General features: G+C 47.1%; 2 protein-coding genes across 2 annotated transcripts in view; one reads left to right on the plus strand and one right to left on the minus strand.

Moving 5' to 3' along the window:
• ca4a (carbonic anhydrase 4a) overlaps nt 1-20849 on the minus strand; it is a 57846-nt gene extending 36997 nt beyond the window's left edge. Inside the window, exon 1 of the mRNA XM_085964497.1 lies at nt 20617-20849. Coding sequence (XP_085820623.1) covers nt 20617-20677 — 61 coding nt within the window. The 5' untranslated portion in view covers nt 20678-20849. The remainder of the gene's footprint in view (nt 1-20616) is intronic.
• LOC147102203 (protein FMC1 homolog) lies at nt 17996-19389 on the plus strand. Its single transcript, XM_085965083.1, has 3 exons — nt 17996-18013; nt 19061-19120; nt 19232-19389. Exons 1-3 carry the CDS (start codon nt 17996-17998, stop codon nt 19373-19375), a joined length of 222 nt encoding a protein of 73 aa, XP_085821209.1. The 3' UTR covers nt 19376-19389.
• Nucleotides 20850-21877: the final 1028 nt, after the last annotated feature.

Below are 21877 nucleotides of genomic sequence, written 5' to 3' on the forward strand. Positions count from 1 at the left end.
AAGAACGCAGCTGAAAGACGAAAGTAACGCTGAATTTTTAATTGAACTGCGTAAGCTATCGAAGTACTGCCAGTTTGGAACAGGACTAGCAGATGCGCTGAGAGATAAATTTGTGTGTGGATTGTTAAAAGGAACACAAAAGCGACTGCTTGAGGAGAATGATCTTACGCTTGATAAAGCTGTCACTATTGCAGCATCGCAAGAAGCCGCAGCGAGAGGCACGGCGGAAATGCAGCTACGGTCACCGGAACTCAGCACCAATCAAATGGCCTTGGGTACAGTAAAATGTTATCGTTGTGGAAAGACAACGCACGATCAGAACCAGTGCTGGTTCAAAAATCAGGAATGCAGAAAATGTGGCAGGCTTGGTCACATGGCTAAAGTATGCCGGTCAGGAAAGAAGACCAGCAACAAAAAGTCACCGCAGGAAAAGTACAGAAAGGTACACAAGGTGACAGAGAACAGTTCGAACGAACAGAAGTCAGATTCAGACTCCAGCAGTAATGAACTGGGTAGTCTAAGAGTACACAATGTTGGTAAGGAAGCAGACCTCCAAACAATTTGGGTCACACTTCAGATAGCAGGAGTCCAAGTGAAGATGGAATTGGACACTGGATCGGCATTGACGGTCATGAATAAGCAAGATTACAAAAGGTTATTCCCACATATTCCCCTACGGGATACGGAGATTGTATTGAAAACATACATGGGGCAAAGAGTATACCCCATCGGGAAGATAGAGGTAAAGGTGGTCCACAAGGGCAAAGAAAGCCGAGGAATGGACTTATATGTGCTACCTGAGGGAGGTCCACCACTACTGGGACGGGAGTGGATTAGGAAAATAAATATGGACTGGCATTCCTTAAAAGCACTAACGGTAGATTCCGGTAAAAAAGATGTCAAACCTAAACGATTGTCCAGAATATTGGACGATGCTAAAGAGGTGTTCCAACAGGGACTGGGAACACTGAGAGGAATTACGGCAAACATCAAGGTTGAAGAACATGCAAACCCGAAATTTTTCAAAGCCAGACCGGTACCTTATGCAATACGACCTGCTGTGGAAGCTGAGCTGGAAGGGCTAGAACGTTCAGGAGTACTGTCTAAGGTAGGCTAGAGTGAGTGGGCTATGCCCATTGGTCCCGTCATGAAGCGTTCATCGAGCAACAAGCCAGGGGAACTGGGGAAGGCTCGCATCTGTGGAGATTTCAAGATCACTGTTAATCCGGTGCTTCACACGGTGCAGTATCCGCTTCCGCGGATTGAGGATATCTTCGCTTCGTTGTCTGGCGGGAAACACTTCACCAAGATAGACCTGGCGCAGGCGTACTTACAGATGGAAGTTGAGGAAGAGTCACGCCAGTATCTCACGATCAACACGCATAGAGGCTTGTACCGGTATAATAGACTGGTTTTTGGAGTGGCATCGGCTCCAGCAATTTGGCAGAGGGCCATGGAGCAGGTATTACAGGGAATTCCAGGCACACAATGTTACCTGGACGATATTCTGATTACAGGAGATGATGACGAGGAACACCTTGCAAATTTGGAACTGGTGCTCACCAGATTGAAAGAGTATGGACTTCGAGTTAATCGCCAGAAATGTGAGTTCTTTCAGAAGCGGATCTCGTACTGTGGTCATGTCATTGACCAGGAGGGGCTTCATAAGTCTCCTGACAAGATCGAAGCTGTTGTGAAGGCTCCCGCTCCGGATAATGTATCCCAGTTGAGGTCGTTCCTAGGGTTGATTAACTATTACCATAAGTTTCTGCCAAATTTATCCATGGTGCTGCACCCGCTGAATGCTCTTTTGCAGAAGGGAGTACCATGGAAGTGGAGCGAGGACTGTAAGAGGGCCTTTCGCAAAAGCAAGGCATTGATCACCTCAGAGGAAGTGTTGGCTCACTTCAACCCAACGCTGCCTATTCGTTTGGCTTGTGATGCTTCTCCATATGGTATTGGGGCAGTACTCTCACACAAGTTGCCAAATGGCCTGGAGAGGCCAGTCGTGTTCGCATCCAGATCATTGACCTCCGCGGAGCGCAACTATGCTCAGATAGATAGGGAGGCTCTCAGCCTTGTGTGGGGAGTAAAGAAGTTTAATCATTACCTGCAGGGCCAAAAGTTTACGCTTCTGACAGACCACCAGCCGTTGGTATCCATTTTTAACCCTAAGAAGGGTGTTTCGGTGATGACAGCACAGAGACTCCAGAGATGGTCCCTTTTCCTAGGGGCACATCAATATCAGATTGAATTCAAAGGTACAAAGCAGCATGGTAATGCTGATGGGCTATCGCGCCTGCCACTACCTACAGAGGAGGAGGCACCGACGGTTGACCCTGTTGAGTTATTTCACTCGACCATCATCGAATGTTTACCAGTCACCAATGCAAGTATTGAAAGAGAAATCAGGAACGACCCGACACTGTCCCGGGTCTACGAAGTGACAGTGAAGGGATGGCCAGCACATGGTGATCCACTGTTACCGGCATTCTCAGCAAGACGAGAACAGCTGTCCGTCTGTCAAGGAACATTGATGTCTGGAACAAGGGTGATTATTCCTCCTAAGTTAAGAGAGAGAGTTCTAAAGGAACTGCATGAAGGTCATCTGGGGGGAGTCAAGATGAAAAGCCTTGCTAGGGCTTATGTGTGGTGGCCGGGTATCGACCAACAGATAGAGGATCTGACGAAAAGCTGCTCAGGGTGCCAAAAAGTGCAAAATGCACCTCCGATTGCACCGCTGCATCCATGGGAATGGCCTTCAACCCCATGGCAACGTGTACATATTGACTTTGCTGGTCCATTCATGGACTCCATGTTTTTAATTGCGGTGGACGCACATTCTAAATGGCCAGAAGTGATTAAGATGACTACCACTACCTCGGAAAAGACGATCGCGGTGCTAAGAACGATATTTGCAAGAAATGGATTGCCAGAACAAATATGTTCAGACAACGGACCGCAGTTCGTGTCAGAAGAATTCCAGAAATTCATGAAGAAGAATGGGGTGAAACATTATACCTCTGCCCCATATCATCCGGCTACAAACGGGTTGGCCGAGAGATTTGTACAAACGTTCAAAAAAGCAGTAAAGGCCATGAGCGAAGATCAGATTCCACTACAACACAAGGTGGACAAATTCCTACTGGCATATCGAAACGCCACTCATGCAGTGACAAACCAAAGTCCTGCCATGATGTTCTATAACAGGAGGTTGCGGTCCAGGTTGGACTTGTTAAAACCAAATGTGCGGAGGGAAGTTGAAAACAAACAGTTCCAGCATATAAATAACAAGACCACTCGGAGTTTCGAAATAGGACAACCAGTGTTAGCCAGGGACTATAAAAACGAGAAATGGCAATCTGGAACAATTCGGGCCAGACAAGGACCCCTGATGTACACGGTAGATATTGGTGAAAATGTAATACGGCGTCATGCTGACCAACTGGTAGAATCGAGAACAAGGGTCGAACCCATGGTTACGGCAGAGACAACCGTGGAAGAAGTTAGTGAACCTGAAGCATCTGCCTCAGAAGTGAATGTACCTGATGATGATGTCCAATCCATAAGAGACCAACTAGATGAGTCACCCCAGCAACGAGAATCAGAGACCCCTGAAAGGCGTTATCCAACTCGAATCAGGAGGCCTCCTCAGAGACTCAGGCCTAGATTTTCAGTATAGACAGTTTTGGGGCGCTACCCTTAGCGCCCGCCCGAAGTTAGCGCCCGCCCCAAAGTAGCGCCCCGTTGCCGGAAATTCAGTGGCTTCGCCCTAAGAGGTTGGTGGAGCGCTAAAAGAGGCGTTCCACTACAGTCTTTAGGCGCTAAGCCGGCGGTGCAGAGCGCAACACCCGAGCTCGGGCGCAGCGCACGGCAGACACTCTGGTGCCAGTGAGCTCTTAAAGGGGAAGGGTGCATGTGTTTTTTTCAAAGGAGGAGGAGGAGGAGGAGGAGGAGGAGGAGGAGGAGGAGGAGGAGGTGGCCGGAAACATTAATACACCGTTCACAACAACACACTGGATCCTTCCACACAACACATGCAGACTGCCTTCTATAGAGCAGGAGGAGGGCCCTTTAATTTGCGCTCCCCAGGGTGTGTTGCGTTCCATTTTACAAACGCTCTGGACGCCAGCCGCACAATGGGGCGATCCAACTGAAGTTTGGATTCGGGGCGGCCAAAGGGCGTTGCACGAGGATGTGACGTCATTTTCTGCGCGCGCATCCGGGCGGCCGCTAAACTTTGCGCCGGCGCTAACGGGCAACTTAATTTGGGGCGGGGCGCAAACTGCGCTGCGCCCGGCCGCTACATGCATAGCGCCCGAAAATCACTTCTCTTAAGGCGCTAACTGCTGGCGCAAGCAACTGAAAATCTAGCCCTCAATCTTTGAACTGTTTTGCATGAAGTTGTATATATATATATGTTATTATGTTATGTTAAATGGGGATATAACTGTTAAGCTAAAAAGGGAGGATTGTGGTGTATGTAACCTGTTCCACCTTAAGAGAACTACCTTAAGAGATGTACTACTTTCTCTTGGCTGCTGTATACTGTAATACCGGTGGTGACCACACCGGTATATAAGTGTTGTGTAGGGATTTGCTGGGCAGTTCAGCCCTGACCTCCGAATAGTAAAGACCTGTTAAAAGTTATTCTTGTTGTCTGTGTCCAGTGATTGATCATAAGCATAACTGGGACACACAGACTCAACACGGTCGCCTGTCACTTTAATTCTCCGCTTCACTCCCACTCTGATCTCTCTGTCCTCGACCTATTACATTGTTCCAATGAAGCTCAACGTAAGCTCGAGGAACAGCACCTCATCTTTCGATTAGGCACTTTACAGCCTTCCGGACTCAATATCGAGTTAAACAATTTCAGATAATAATCCCTGCCCCCATTTTTCATGCAGTATGATTTTGCCATTACCATTTGCAACATTTTCACAGTACAGGAAACTTTCTGGTATCCAGCACGGACGGGACCGACGTGGTGCCGGTTCATCAACAATTCCGGATAACCGAACGCTATAGTAAAAGATACGGAGCTCAGAGCTCCGTATAAAGCAACAAATCCTAACAGCTTCAAAACAATCGGCACAAGTTGCAAGCGTCTCTGTAGCTTAGCAACAGCTTCAGCTACACCCTTGCACAGCAAATGGAGTAAAAAAAGTAACTAAAAGTAAAAAAAGTTACCTGAACCGACTCCTGAATTTTGCCGGTGGTTAGAGCGTTCCGGTTATTTAGGGGCCGGTTAATCGAAAGTTTCCTGTATATTCTTTCAATTCCTTCCTCCCCTCCTTAAACCCCCCCCCCCCCCCCGGTCTTTGCACCTGCTTAATATGTTACATTTCCAGCTTTTTCCAGTTCTGATGAAGGGTCTCAGACCTGAAACGTTAACTCTGTTTCTCTCTCCACGGATGCTGCCTGGCCTGCTGAATATTTCAAGCATTTTCTGTTGTTATTTCAGATTTCCAGCATCCACAGTATTTTGCTATTATAGTACTCTAAGTGTGGTCTAAACAAGGTTCTATAAAAGTTGAACATAACTCCCCTGCTTTTCAATTCTATTCCTCTAGAAATGAACCCAGTGCTTTGTATGATTTTTTTTTATTATGAAAAGCAGTTATAAGTGCCCTCTGATTGACCTCAGCAGTTACTGAGTAGCTATAATTACCTATTTGACCTATTTAGAGAAGTGGCCTTAAAGCCACGAGTCAGGTTACCAACTGAACACCACAACCATGCTCCAGTCCCGAGACTGCCTGGGAGCAATGCCACAAGAAATCTGCTAAAAAAAAATGTTTTATTGTTTCCGTAGGATTCCCCTGACCCTACACCATTCCTGTCTGAAAGGATAGGTGGCTGTCCTGCTCCTTGCCTCTGGAATTTGCTAGTAGGAAATGCATAAAAGTGGCCGATGGACGATTCTTCCCCTGAATTTCCTTCCCTCCCTATGAAGTAATGGGATAGATCTATATGAGCTCATCTTTGCTGTCTGCAGCACACTGAAACATGTGGTTTGTCAAATTTCAGATAGCTCCTTTGTTGCTTGCCAGGAAAAAAAAACAAGGCCTGAGGAGGTTGAATGGCCTACTCCTGTTCCTATGTTACTGCACTGGATTTTATGTACCATTTATATCGATGACTAGTTACAACCAGCAGAATTGCCAAGTTGTGTTATTGAGAGATTTACTGGTATTTGTCCTTGGTGGCAGGAAGGGATTAAAGCCTATTAACTGCCTGTTAACAGGTAGTTAACGGGCAAAAAATAGGATTATCCCCTTTTTGCCCTCACAAGTGCGGGCTTCACGAAGGCTCCAAAACCCGCTAGGTCAGCGAGGCGAGTACTGGGTCTGCGGGGGTCGGGGGGGGGTGCAAAGGTGTGCTGTGAAGGTAAGTGATGGGTGCAAGAGTGGAGAGGTATCTCAGGTAAGTGTGAAGTGTAAGTAAAAGTGTACTTACCTTTGTTTCTTCCTGCAGGCTTCAGTTGGTGACTATGCGGAGAGTCTCGGACCTCCGTGTTGCAGGTGACAGATGGCTGTTGCATTCTCAGATGCAACAACCATCTCATTTCTGTAAAAGAAAGAAGTTTGATGAAGTCTTGAATTCAAGACCTCATTAAACTACAGAGAATGTCAGTGTTTGACAGCTTCACAGAGCTGTCAAACGATGACAATTCATCTGTCAAAAATTTGACGGATGAAACGTCATACGTTGACATTCTCTGCAACCGGCTTTCCCTTAATTACATAGATACATAGAAGATAGGAGCAGGAGTAGGCCATTCGGCCCTTCGTGCCTGCTCCGCCATTTAATGAGATCATGGCTGATCCTTTAATTCAGTATCCCGTCCCCGCCTTCTCTCCGTAACCCTTAACCCCTTTTGCCCGTAGAAATATATCTAATTCCCTCTTAAATATATTTAATGAGCTGGCGTACACTGCCCTCTGTGGCAATGAGTTCCACAGGTTCACCACTCTCTGAGTGAAGAAATTCCCCCTCATCTCTGTCCTAAATGGTTTAGCCCTTATCCTTAAATTATGTCCTCTAGTTCTGTTTTCACCCGCCAAGGGAAACATTCCTTCTGCATCCAGTCTGTCTAGACCTGTCAGAATTTTATACACTTCTATGAGGTCCCCTCTCAATCTTCTAAACTCCAGTGTGTACATCCCTAAACTACATAGTCTCTCCTCATAGGTCATTCCCGCCATTCCTGGTATCAGCCTGGTGAATCGCCGCTGCACCCCCTCCATGGCAAGAACATCCTTCCTCAGATGAGGCGACCAAAACTGTACACAGTACTCGAGGTGTGGTCTCACCAGTGCCCTGTACAGCTGCAGCAAGGTATCCCTGTTCCTGTATTCTAACCCTTTTGCTATGAAGGCCAGCATACCGTTTGCCTTCTTGACCGCCTGTTGCACCTGCATGCTCGCCTTCAGTGACTGGTATACAAGAACACCCAGGTCTCTCTGTACTTCCCCCTCTCCCAATCTATTGCCATTTAAATAATAATTTGCCCTCCCGTTCCTGCACCCAAGGTGGATAACTTCGCACTTGTCCACATTATAGTGCATCTGCCATTTATCCGCCCAATCGCCCAGTCTGTCCAAATCGCTCTGGAGCTTCCTGGTCTCTTCCTCTGAGCCCACCCCACCTCCTAGTTTAGTGTCGTCTGCAAATTTGGAAATGCTGCATCCGACTCCCTGATCCAGGTCATTAATGTAAATTGTGAACAGCTGGGGGCCCAGGACAGATCCCTGTGGTACCCCACTTGTTACTGCCTGCCATTCAGAAAATGAGCCGTTTATTCCAACTCTCTGTCTTCTATCTGACAGCCAGTTCCCTATCCACGCCAAAACTTTCCCCTTTATCCCATGAGCCTCAATTTTCCATGCTAATCTTTTATGTGGGACCTTATCGAAGGCCTTTTGGAAGTCCAGGTACACCACATCTACTGGCTCTCCCCCATCTATTCTACCAGTTACTCCCTCAAAAAATTCCAATAGATTAGTCAAGCACGATTTACCCTTTGTAAATCCATGTTGACTCTGTCCTATCCTGTCCCCATTTGCTAAGTGCTCCGCTATTTCATCCTTAATGATGGACTCCAGCATTTTGCCCACAACTGATGTAAGGCTTACAGGTCTGTAATTACCTGCTTTTTCCCTACCCCCCTTTTTGAATAGTGGGGTAACGTTAGCTACCCTCCAATCCATCGGCACTGTTCCCGAGTCTAATGAATTCTGAAAAATCATCCTTAGTGCATCCGCTATCTCTAGGGCCACCTCCTTCAGTACCCTAGGATGCATGTTATCAGGCCCTGGGGATTTGTCCACCTTCAATCCCTTTAGCTTCCTTAACACCATATCCTTAGAGATATTGATTTGCGTCAGTTCCTCCTTTGCCAATGTCCCTATTTTTCCCGATATCCCAGGGAGGTTTTTTGTGTCTTCCTTCGTAAAGACTGACCCAAAGTATGCATTTAGTTGATCTGCCATTTCCTTATTTCCCATTATATATTCCCCCGTATCTGACTGCAATGGACCAACTTTGGTTTTCACCAGTCTTTTCCTTTTGATATATTTATAAAAGCTTTTGGAGTTAGTTTTTATATTTTCCGCCAGCTTGTTTTCGTAAGCTATTTTGCCCCTCTTGATCATGCCCTTTGCCCTCCTTTGCTCTATCTTAAACTGTTCCCAATCTTCCGCTCTGGCGCTTTTTTTGGCTATTTTATACGCCCTATCTTTGGATTTTATGCTGTCTCTAATTTCCCCTGTTATCCACGGTTGAGTCACCTTTTTAGATTTCCTTTTATGCCAGATTGGTATAAACAATTTTTGCAATTTTGTCATTCTATCTTTAAATGTTTGCCATTGTTTATCTACCTCCAGTCCTCTCAGGAACGTTGTCCAATCAGACCTACTCAGTTCCCGTCTCATGGCATCATAATTCCCCTTGTTTAAATTCAGGACCTTAGTCTCTGAGTCAATTTCTTCGCTCTCCATTTCGAGTGAGAAATCGATCATGTTATGATCGCTCTGACCCAAGGGTCCCCGTACAACAAGATTACTGATTAGTCCCTTCTCATTGCACAGTACCCAGTCCAATATAGCCTGTTCCCGAGTTGGTTCCTCGACATATTGATCCAGATAACCATCCCTTAAACACTCAAGGAATTCCTCCTCCTCATTATTTTTACTGATTAGGCTAGTCCAATCTATATGTAAGTTAAAGTCACCTATGATGACAGCTGTGCTCTTATTGCACGCTTCTCTAATTTCCCTTGTGATGCCCTCCCTAACCTCTATTTTACTATTTGGAGGCCTATATACCACTCCTATTAATGTTTTTCGCCCCTCGCTATTTCTTAGCTCCACCCATATAGATTCTGTATTAACTGAGTTAATATCCTTCCTTTCAATTGCATTTATCCCCTCTTTTACTAGCAATGCTACCCCTCCTCCCTTTCTTTTTTGTCGATCCTTCCTAAATACTGAATACCCCTGTATGTTAAGCTCCCAGCCCTGCTCACCCTGCAACCATGTTTCCGTAATCCCAATTAGATCATAATTATTAACCTCTATTGGCCTGCTAAGCCCACTGGACAGGTATAACAAGGTAAATCAAGGAAAAACAAGCGTGGGTTGGCCACAAATCGATGGAGGTGGGACATCGACCCGCAAAGCAGCAGTCCCGCCTCCAACATGCCCCCATTAACAAAATCGCCCCCAAGGTATTCTTCCCTTCCTTTTCTATCCTTCCTGAAGCAAACAAAGTCCTGAAGACTTATTCCCCACTCTTAGCCAGGTTTCAGTTACTACTATGATATCAAGTAGCTCCCAATTTACCATTACTCAGCCACTGTATTTCTTATGCTTCTGGCGTTCATGTAAATACATCTTAAATGTATTACCTGTCCTCCTTGCTGCAGTCGTAAGGCTTCTTCCTGATAATTGGTCCACAGTTTAATCTGATACATTTCACCCAACTGCCCAGGCAGATCAGTAGCCACCTTAGGTTAACTGAACATGCAGCATGAAGGTACTTGTGCTGGCAAGAATCTTGGGGCCCGATTTTGTGGCTTGTGTGGGAAATGGTCGGATTCCCCCAAATGTGGGGTTCCGACACACAAAAAAATGTCAGCCAGCTCCACGCAATTTTCCCTCAAGTGGCCAATTAATTCCCAGCATGTGGGCAGCCTTGCTAATTGTCCATTTCTAGTCAGAAAGCCCCACAGTATGATGTCATCATTCGTGGTGCTTTCAAGGTCCATAGCAAGCACTGCATCCTCTGAAGGCTTCCAAACGAACCATACAGGATGGCAGAGGAGCCTGCAGCAGCTGTGGCCAGTGCCAGACCCCGAGCTGCCTCCAAATTCGACGAAGCTTCACTGCAGGCACTATTGGATGGGGTTAGGGCCCACAGGGAGGTCCTCTTCCCTAGGTCAGGGAGGAAGAGGCCTCCCACTGAGACCAATGCTGCATGGATGCAGGTGTCAGCAGATGTCAACGCGAATGTGCATGTAACCTTGGCATCACATCTTTAACTCCTTCCTCTACTCCCCCACAGGACTATCCAGAGCCCCCATCCCCACTGTGGAGGAGGAAGAGGCTGTGCAGCCAGACACCTCAGAGGAAGCTCCAACCTCTGAGGGCGCAGCGTCAGCAGAAGTAAGAGCACCCAGCACCAGCGCAGACACTCACACCTCGGGGGGACCTTCGGGACATAGAGTAGTGTTGTCACCTGGTGCTTCACAGCTCACAAGTGAGCCTCAGTAGATTCTGGAGACAGGGACAGCAGTGGAGAGTCCTCGTCGGAGGGCGCAGGACTCTGCCAGCTCAGCTCAGCTGCGCTGCATGTCGACCCTCTGCCTCTGGGTCTATCTGCAAGAGAAGAGGTGATGGATCTCCATGCACAGATGCAGGAGTCTCTGGCAGGTTTTGTCTCGAGGGTCGCTGTGAGTGTGGAGCGAATGGAGGAGTCCATAGCGCCATAGCGACCATGAGCGGAGCCTTTGTGGAGTCATTGGCGCATGAATGCATCACCATGGAAAGGTTGGCAACCTCCATGGAGGAGATAACTCGCCAGGGTACGGAAAACTAGGTGAGTGCTCATAAGAGAATGACATCTCTTGAGCAGCGTTGGCCATCTATTGAACAGAGAAACCAGAACTTCATGGAAGTCCTTCTGAGTAGGACTGCCAGTGCAGAAACGGGTCCCCCATGGCCCCCTAAAGTGCAGCAAGGTGCTCTCAAGCCACTTCCAAGCGCTGGCCCCTTCTGGCCTGTGCAGCTTCAGGTGAGTGAGCAGCAGCCTGGTGCTCCTGGTGCTCATCCAGCTGTTCCTGGTTCTGCTGCTGCCGCCTCTGCTGCTGGAGATCCTCTAATGGCAAGAAGGGAAGGAAAAAAAGGCGTCCCATGCTTCTCGTAGATGCCTCCGCTGAGGAAGCGCTGAGTGAGGGTGGCGAGAGGGGCTTCCCAGGAGATCGCATTTGAGAAGTGTGTGAGGCTCCAACCTTCCACAGCTGTGCCTAAGCCTTGAAGAAGTAGCCCCAAGCCTGCAGCAACAAGGTCCTTCACCAAACAAATGCTGTCCCTTTAAATCGCAGCTTTCCCGAATGACCTGCAGCTGACAGCAAGCAAGCCGGCAAGCTTCATGCCAGGTTTCATCAGCGGGGTTCCCCGCAGGCGTGTTTAGCGTGGGGAACCCCACAAAATCGCAACGGCCCCTGAAAAATCGGCTTAAACATGGAAATAAGTGGTAATTAGTGTTCCAACGGCCAGTCCTGCCAGCGGCGGGCGGGACTGAATCGGGTTGTGGAGAAACGGCGATCCGAAAGTCGGACGGGGCGGGGAATCAGGCGGGGGGGGTGGGGGGTCGTGTCCCGCTTTTTCGGTGATTTTCGGCCCCCGGCCACATGAAAAGCCGCCCGACGGCTTCCAGAAAATCGGGGCCTTGGTGTTTGTCATTTGCCACATTTAATGGGTCACAGGAAAACATATTGTTAAGACAGTAATGCAGAGTGCCCTGCTGTAATATGTGCGTGCCTGTGCATTTGTAAAGTATATGAGCAGTTCCCAGAGTGCCATGTATATTGTCATATTCCACCAAGAAAGCAGTGAAGTGTTGTCAAAACTAAACATAGCCTAAATAATAAGGATGGAAGCATTTGAATTGTTGTGCTACCCTGCAAGAAGCCATTGCCTCAGTCGCTGCCTTTGACTTCCACCAGCATAAATCTGCTGCCAACTTAAGCAGTTGTGTTGATGACAGATTTGCATTATAAATGGGATATTGATCTTTGGCTTTCCACAGAGCAGACACCCTACACCTACACTGTCTGAGCAGGGGATGGGCATTGAAGAACTGACCTTTGTATATGTATCCTGATCATGAGTTACCTGCTTTAGCATAAAGATTATTTCACAGAGACCTTTAGTCCTGTGCCCAATGCACTGTGAAAGGTCCCCGATATAGCCCATTTATTATATTACAGAGCTGTTTTGTGGCTTATGCTGTTTATTCTGCTCATGCTGCAGGAAAGGTTTGACAATCCTAGAATAACTGTGCATACAGAGCAGCACAAAAGTTGCATTCATTCTAGCTTGCGGTGTCAGCCTTGGCTCACTGGCAGCACTCTCGGATCTGAGTCAAAAGGTTGTGGGTTCAAGTCGCACTCCAGCGACTTGAACACATAAACTAGGCTGACACTTCAGTCCAGTACTGAAGGAGATGCTGTATTTCAGATGAGACATTAAACCGAGGCCCTGTCTGCCCTCTCAGGTGGATGTAAAAGATACCATGATGCTATTTGAAGAACTGGGGAGTTTGTCCCAGTGTCCTGGCCGATATTTATCCCTCAACCAACATCACTAAAATGGATTACAGGAAACTCTTTGGTATCCGGCACCGACGGGGCCGGCGTGTTGCCGGTTGATCAAAAATTCCGGATGACGGAGAGGGTTATCTACTGAGGCTATTTTTAACCAAGAAAAATTTTTAAAAATCAAGAAATGTGCAGTATACAGTGATTGGGTACTCACCTACAGAATGTTGTGTTAAATGGATGGTGGAAGATGCTTGATTAAGTACAGTACTGCCAGTCGAGGGTCGTGCAATGCAATGACTACCAGCAGCGTGGGAGACACAGTACCCCTGTAAAATGGCGGATCAGAAGAGACTACCGGCAGCGCCGGAGAGTCAGACTCCTGTTATTGAAGTGTTCCGACTTCCGACAGCGCCAAGAAGCCGAGTCGTGGCTGTTTGGAGAGCTACCCCCACTGACTAACTCAGCCAATGCGGGAAACTCGGACTCGGCAACATTGCTGGTTATTGAGGTGTTGTTTTCGGAGTGAGAATTTTGCCGGTTAATAGAGAATTCTGGATATTTAGGTGTGGTTTAAATGAGAGTTTCCTGTATCTGGTCATTATCTCATTGCTGTCTGTAAGACCTTGCTGTGCACAAATTGGCTGTCATGTTTCCTACATTACAACAGTGAGTACACTTCAAAAGTACACCATTAGTTGTAAAGTGCTTTGGGAGGTCCCAAGGTCATGAAAGCCGCTATATAAATGCAAGTCTTTCTTTTATCTTTTTTAACTACAGACAACCCCCCCCCCCCCTCCTGAAGTGTGTCTTGGAGCCTATGGAGGCATGTAAGGCTGTCTCATTTATATTATTGCAGTGCTGCAATATAAATAGGGTAATAAATATCAAAACCTTCAAGAACTTGCAAAGATAGTGTAAGAATTTAAGGGACTGGTATAAAGAATTTATTTGCACTGGCCAGGTTCCAGTATTAAGTACCAACTGTAAAGTGTCAAAGTGACCTGTAAAAGTAAAAATTAACATTTAGACAAGTGAGAAAGCGGAGCCAGTATTCTACTTCGTAAATGGATGGGAAAACTGTCCCTGCAAATACTGCACAAACATTTATTAAAATGAAGAACTCAAAGTCCATCTGTAAACCAATGTAAAACTGGAAAGCAATTTAAAAACACTACCTGAAAATGATCCCTATTAATACATACTCAATAAGAAAGGCTTCCAGAGAAATTTATAGTAAGAATTGTGTTCTCTTAAACATAATAAATCTTACATAGAATTTACAGCACAGACACAGGCTATTCAGCTCAACAGGTCTCTGCCAGTGTTTATGGTCCACATGAGCTTCCTCCCACTCTATTTACTTCATCTCACCCTATCAATATACCCTTCTATTCCTTCATCTCTCGTGTATTTATCTAGTTCTCCCTAAATGCATCTCTGCTATTCGCCTCAACCACTCCATGTGGTATCAAGTTTCAGATTCTCACCACACTGAGTAAAGAAGTTTTTCCCGAATTACTTATTGGATTTATTAGTGACTATCTTATATTTATGGCCGAATAGAAAAGCAAAATTCCATGGATGCTGGAAATCTGAAATAGAAACAGAAAATGCTGGAAATACTCAGCAGGTCAGGCAGCATCTGTGGAGAGGGAAACAGAGTTAACTTTTCAGGTCGATAATGAAAAGTCATCGACCTGAAATGTTAACTTTGTTTCTCTTTCTCCACAGATACTGCCTGACCTGCTGAGTATTTCCAGCATTTTCTGTTTTTATTTGATATTTATGGCCCCTAGTTTTGGACTCCCTCACAAGTTGAAACATCTCTATGTCTACCCTATCAAACCCCTTCATAATGTTAAAGATCTCTATCAGGTCACCTCTCAGTCTTCCCTTTTCTAGAGAAAAAGAGCTCAAGACTGTACAGTCTGTCTTGATAGTTGTACCCTCTCAGTTCTGATATCATCCTTGTAAATCTTTTTTGGACTTTCTCCAGTGCTTCTATAGTACAGTTTTTATAATATGGAGACCAGAATTATGCACAGTACTCAACTTGCATTTGTATAGCACCTTATTCTGTTGAAACATCTCAAAATACTTCACACAATGAATTACTTTTGACATGCAATGATTGTTGTCACATAGGGAAACATCTGTGTACTTGACACCTTTAGCATATTCCATTTAGCGGTTTGATGCCAACAGCATCTTCAAGGTGGGTGGCATTGAGTGGAGACCATGCTTTCCATGGAAAGAAGGGTGAATAAGGGAGAGCCATTTTGGGTTGTTAGTACACACCTCCTAGAGATTGGCTCAGCAACACACTGCTGAAGGACTGGAGGTAACTGACTCACACTCAAGACACAAATTTGTATAAATCTTAAGGAGGTTGAAGAGGATGGAGGAGAAAACAAGAGTACAAAAAATGTTTTGAATGTGATTCTATCATGGTGAGCTGGTAATATGTTAATATGGTTTCAGAAATGGTGTACTAGGTAATGAAGAACCATGTGATTGCGGTGTTGAGAAGGTTTTTTTGTTCCAATTTCCACCCCCACCTCCCCCGCAGGCACCGACTCTAGGCACATATAGCTCCTAGGAGCCAGCAGCTCTCCGGTTCCTTGCTCAAGTGGCCATTTTTAATGTGTGAACCTGAAATGTAAATGCCAGCAGACTAATCAACCATGGAGAAAATCTGACGATGCCACCTTCCATACCAGTGCTTCCGACGTGTCTTCCTTTTTACTCAACCGAGGGTTCCCCTTTACTGTAGTTGACACGGCCCTCGACCGTGTCCATTCCATTTCCCGCACTTCTGCTCTCACCACTTCCCCTCCTTCCCAGAACCACGATAGAGTTCCCCTTGTCCTCACCTTTCACCCCACCAGCCTCCACATTCAACGTATCATCCTCCGCCATTTCCGTCACCTCCAACGTGATCCCACCACCAAACACATCTTCCCCTCACCTCCCCTTTCAGAATTCTGAAGGGACCGCTCCCTCCACGACACCCTGGTCCACTCCTCAATCACCCCTAACAGCCCTTCTCCTTCACCTGGCACCTTCCCGTGCAAGTGCAAGAGATGCAACACATGCCCTTTTACCTCCTCCCTTCCCACTGTCCAGGGCCCCAAACACCCCTTCCAGGTGAAACAGCGATTTACTTGTACTTCTTGCAATTTAGTATACTGTATTCGCTGCTCACGATGTGGTCTCCTCTACATTGGGGAGACCAAACGTAGATTGGGTGACCGCTTTGCGGAACACCTCCGTTCAGTCCGTAAGGGTGACCCTGAGCTTCCGGTCGCCTGTCACTTTAATTCACCGCTTCACTCCCACTCTGATTTCTCTGTCCTCGGCCTATTACATTGTTCCAATGAAGCTCAACGTAAGCTCAAGGAACAGCACCTCAGGATGTTCTTTCAATTCCTCCCCCCCCCCCCACCCCCCCTGTCTCTGCACCTGCTTAATATCTGTTACATCTCCAGCTTTTTCCAGTTCTGATGAACAGTCCCAGACCTGAAACATTAACTCTGTTTCTCTCTCCACGGATGCTGCCTGGCCTGCTGAGCATTTCCAGCATTTTCTGTTGTTATTTCAGATTTCCAGCATCCGCAGTATTTTGCTATCGTATGGAGAAAATCACAGCAGATGCTGATGCTACCCCACCTGACATCCACACTCTTTATAGTAGGATTCACTCACTGGATGGCTGATTGTTTCCCTGTCACCAGGACCAGATGGGATGCATCCTAGGATGCTGAGGGAAGTTAAGGAGGAAATCATGGAGGTACTAGCCATAATCTTCCAATCCTCCTTAGAATCGGGGGTGGTGCCAGAGCACTGGAGAATTGCAAATGTTACACCCTTGCTCAAAAAAGGTTGCAAGGATAAACCCAGCAACTACAGGCCGGTCAGTTTAACCTTGGTAGTGGGGAAGCTTTTAGAAATGATAATCAGGGACAAAGTTAACAGTCACTTGGACAAGTGTGGATTATTTAAGGAAAGCAGCACAGACTTCTTAAAGGCAAATTGTGTTTAACTAACTTGATCGAGTTTTTTGATGAGGTAAAAGACAGGGTTGTTGAGGGCAATGCGGCTGATGTGGTGTACATGGATTTCCAAAAGGTGTTTGATAAAGTGCCACATAATAGGCTTGCCAGCAAAGTTGAAGCTCATGGAATAAGAAAGGGACAGTGGCTGCATGGATACGGAATTGGCTAAGTGACAGGAAACAGAGAGTAGTGGTGAACGGTTGTTTTTCGGAGTGGAGGAAGGTATACAGTGGTGTTCCCCAGGGGTCGGTGCTAGGACCACTGCTTTTCTTAATATATGCTAATAACTTGGACTTGGGAGTACAGGGCACAATTTCAAAATTTGCAGATGGCACAAAACTTGGAAGTAAAGTGAACAGTGAGGAGGAGAGTGATAGACTTCAAGAAGACATAGACAGGCTGGTGAAATGGACGGACATTTGGCAGATGAAATTTAACGCAGAAAAGTTTGAAGTGATACATTTTGGTAGGAAGAATGAGGAGAGGCAATACAGTAAACTCTTTCGTATCCGGCACCGACGGGACCGGGATGGTGCCGGTTGATTAAAAATTCCAGATAACGGAGAGGGTTATCTACCGAGGCAATTTATATATCGGCCGACCTCAGACCAGAAGGAGGGACATGGAGTGATAATGGCCCAAGGTACGAGAGCCCCGTTACACAGCCACAGGTGCAGGAACCCCAGTTACACGGCCACAGATCCAGGAGGCCCTGTTACACGGCCACAGATCCAGGAGTCCCTGTTACACGGCCACAGGTACAGGAGTCCCTGTTACACGGCCACAGGTACAGGAGTCCCTGTTACACGGCCACAAGTGCAGGAGTCCCGGTTACACGGCCACAAGTGCTGGAGCCCCGGTTACACAGCCACAGGAGCCCCGGTTACACGGACACAGATCTAGGAGTCCCTGTTACACGGCCACAGGTACAGGAGCCGCGGTTACACGGACACAGATCTAGGAGTCCCTGTTACACGGCCACAGGTACAGGAGCCGCGGTTACACGGCCACTTGTGCAGGAGCCTTGGTTACACGACCGCAAGTGCTGGAGCCCCGGTTACATTGCCACAGGTACATGGGACCCGGTTACACAACCAGAGATGCAGGAGCCATGGTTACACGGCAAATGGTACGAGAACCCCGATTACACAGCCACAAATATACAGTAAAACTTACCTTTGGGTTCCTGAACCTACTCCTGAATTTTGCCAGTTATTAGAGAATTCTGGATAATTAGGTGCCATTTAAACGAGAGTTTACTGTATAAACTAAGGGGTACAATCCTAAAGCGGATGCATGAACAGAGAGACCTGGGGGTATATGTGCACAAAATCATTGAAGGTGGCAGGGCAGGTTGAGAAAGCAGTTAAAAAAGCATACGGGATCGTGGGCTTCATAAATCAAGGCATAGAGTACAAAAGCAAGGAAGTTATGATGAACCTTTATAAAACACTGGTTCGGCCTCAACTGGAATAGTGTCAAATTCTGGGCACCGCACTTTAAGAAGGCCTTAGAGAGGGTGCAGAAAAGATTTACGAGAATGATTCCAGGGATGAGGGACTTTAGTTACATGAATAGACTAGAGAAGCTGGGATTGTTCTCCTTAAAGCAGTGAAGATTGAGAGGAGATTTGATAGAGGTGTTCAAAATCATGAGGAGTCTAGATAGAGTAGATAGAGAGAAACTGTTCCCATTGGCGGAAGGGTCGAGAACCAGAGGACACAGATTTAAGGTGAATGGTAAAAGAACCAAAGGCGACATGAGGGAAAACTTTTTTATGCAGCGAGTGGTTAGGATCTGGAATGCACTGCCTGAAAGGGTGGTGGAGGCAGATTCAATCATGGCTTTCAAAAGGGAGTTGGATAAGTACCTGAGGGGAAAAAATTGCAGGGCTACGGGGAAAGGGCGGGGAGTGGGACTAGCTGAAGTGCTCTTGCAGAGAGCCGGCATGGGCTTGACAGGCCGACTGGCTTCCTTCTGTGCTGTAACCATTCTATGATTCTATGATGAGGCCAATATCTCAACTGCCGCCCTACTGAGGTCAACACAGAACAAACTCGGTGCGCAGTGTTATAAGGACTACAGCAACTTTCATTTATACAGGTCCCAACGTGCTTCACAGAGGTGTAAGAAGAATGTTTCCAGGTGTAAGGAGCATTACACCACGTATTACTAGATTACCAGTGAGAAGCTGTGCGGTGCCCAGCAGGAACTGTATCGCCAGGCCTTCACCTACATGTTCTGACTAAGGGTCATCGACCTGAAACGTTAACTCTGTTTCCTCTCCCTGCAGATGCTGCCTGACCTGCTGAGTATTTCCAGCATTTTCTGTTTTTACTCCATCTACATGTGCCTGTTGCAGACTCTCCGGCAGCACCTAGTGCTGCACCAGGAGCACCACGGCAAGGGAGAGCGCTCACCCCATGAAGTGGCGCAGCTAGTTGGATTCAAACTGCCACAGCAACCTGGCGGCAAAGGATGGGAAAAGTGAGGAGGGGAAGTGAACTTCCAGCAGCCTCGCTGAAGTCCATCGACACATAGCTCTGTGTAGTCCCAGTTGCTGGAATGCACCCTGTACATGAGCAAGTTATTGTCTTTCTGCACTGTCAGAATAGATATGTAACAGTGGACAATAGTGGTTTCTTGTGCACAGTGGAGCTCTCAGTTTCTCAATGGTTCATGAAGTAATAATAAAAAACTCAAATTAAAAAAAAACCTTTTTCGTTTAACAATACCGCTAAACCATCAAAGGAGCCCCACTAACGGCTTTCTAATTGACCTGTGGTACTTTACAGTTAGAGGTGTCAAACACAAAGATACGCACTTTTTAAATGCTTATAAATGGATCTGAATTTCCCTGATAATTAGCTAAACTACTCAAAATTGTTAATACATTTACTATGCCTGTTTATTATATGATGTATAATATAATGTTATGGTACCTGCTATGATTATTGGGGCAAGTGACTTGCTGGGGTGAGAGACACTCGATGACAAGTGCTGTGAATTTCTACACTTGCCTTGACCGATGCTGCCCGCTAGCCCTGATTTTACACTGAAGATAACAGTTTGGTGAGCAGATCGGAGAAAACTAGTCAGCTGGCCCCAATAAACACATTTAGGTGAGACGGAGTGAACGCACTGACAAGTCAGCAGTTACAGGGTGGCCAGGAATGGTACAAAAAAAAAGAAAACCCAAACTGAATGAAACGGCCACGGTGCCGATCACAGAATGTCTCTAACTGGGGGCTCATATCAAAGGACAGCAATCCGATCTCCAGCGCCGATTACAGTGATTTTAAAAAAGCCTTTTGATTTGGGGGGTTTCTGGCACCTTTTGACGCTATCTGAACACTTGCATTCAGCTCCCGGTTATCCATTAGTCTCCCCGCAATTAAATGGGAGTTCAAGCCGACAGAGAGAATGGAGCAGAGCAGAAGATGACGCCCTGGTATCTCAGCCCCGTTTACCGGTTAACTGAGCAGATTTGGCTGCTTTAGTAAATTCGGTCTCAGTCCCCCCGCTCATCCCCCCCGCTCATGATGTCCCGGTCGCTGCAGTACTTCCAGCTCAATGAGAAAAGGGGGTCTCTGTGCTATTGATCCCCGCCACAGATCATTAGCAACACTTCAAGGCGGCTTTATCTAACGACACTGTGCAGATTTACTTCAAGCCGGACGGTACAAAAGAAATTGTAAAAAAAAAATTAAACACCATAAATTGGAGACTTACCTTTTCCCAAGCACAGGAAGGGCAAACACAGGCTGATGAGCAAGAGAATAAGTGAGTGCATCTCTCCCTCTATCTCTCTCAATCTCTTCCCCTTTCTGTTCTCCTTGGGCCAAAATTCACGGCAGCAAATATTTTTTTTGCACTGAACTGACCGATGGCTCCGGCGCTGGGCTTTTTATTCCTCCCCGGGACAGTCGGACCTGCCGCAGCAAGGCGAGCTCCTCCTCCCGGATCCTCCTCTCACCACATTCCTGGAGATTGCGGCACTGCCCCGTGGGGGGAGCTGCTCAGCCCGGGGTCCGCGGCCCCCGGGAAGGTTTCAGGGCAGGGGGGGTCCGCCAGTTGGTTTCTCCCATCAGTACACAGGGGAGACTGCGGATTCCGGGCCCACACGTCACTGGTCTCCCCTTTTGTGTGCCGGGGGAGGAGTTGGAATAGTCTCAGCTCTTAAAAGACCGCGCGTGCGCAGTCAGTCTCAGGTTGGGCGCTGTTCTGAGGAGTCGCTTCCACAGCAGTGATTTAAGACTTTTTTTTTAAATATAAAAAAATAATCCAGCCCTATTCGCTTCCACTTTTAACTATTCAATGATGGTGCGAGTTAGCCCGGCGTGGCGTGGGCTGAGGGAGCGCGAGCCTTTTCCTTTCCCCTGGTGCGGAGCCGCTCGCGCGTTTGAAAAGAGCATTCCATAGGGACTGCTCCCTCCGAGACACCCTAGTCCACTCCTCTATCACCCCCAACAGCCCTTCCCCTTCGCCTGGCACCTTCCCGTGCAAGCGCAGGAGATGTAACACCTGCCCCTATACCCCCCCCTTCCCGCTGTCCAGGGCCCCAAACACCCCTTCCAGGTGAAACAGTGATTTACTTGTACTTCTTGCAATCTAGTATACTGTATTCGCTGCTCACGATGCGGTCTCCTCTACATTGGGGAGACTAAACGCAGATTGGGTGACCGCTTTGCGGAACACCTCCGTTCAGTCCGTAAGGGTCACCCCGAGCTTCCGGTCGCCTGTCATTTTAATTCACCGCTCCATTCCCACTCGGACCTCACCATCCTTGGCCTCTTGCATTGTTCCACGGAAGCTCAACGTAAACTCGAGGAACAGCACCTCATCTTCTGATTAGGCACTTTGCAGCCTTCCGGACTCAATATCGAGTTCAACATTTTCAGATCATAACCTCGGCCCCTATTACACAGAATCACAGAAACCCCACAGTGCAGATAGAGGCCATTTCGGCCCATCGAGCCTGCACCGACACATA

Source organism: Somniosus microcephalus, chromosome 22 (genome assembly GCF_052327205.1).
Source record: "Somniosus microcephalus isolate GS21.2 chromosome 22, FLI_Smic_1.0, whole genome shotgun sequence".
In the NCBI taxonomy this organism is placed as follows: domain Eukaryota; kingdom Metazoa; phylum Chordata; class Chondrichthyes; order Squaliformes; family Somniosidae; genus Somniosus; species Somniosus microcephalus.

What these genes read in the sequence shown, in the direction of transcription:
- LOC147102203 (XM_085965083.1), top strand. An exon ending in ATCGCCAGGCCTTCACCTAC is followed by an intron (nt 19,121 to 19,231) that starts ATGTTCTGACTA and finishes TACTCCATCTAC; the next exon opens with ATGTGCCTGTTGCAGACTCT.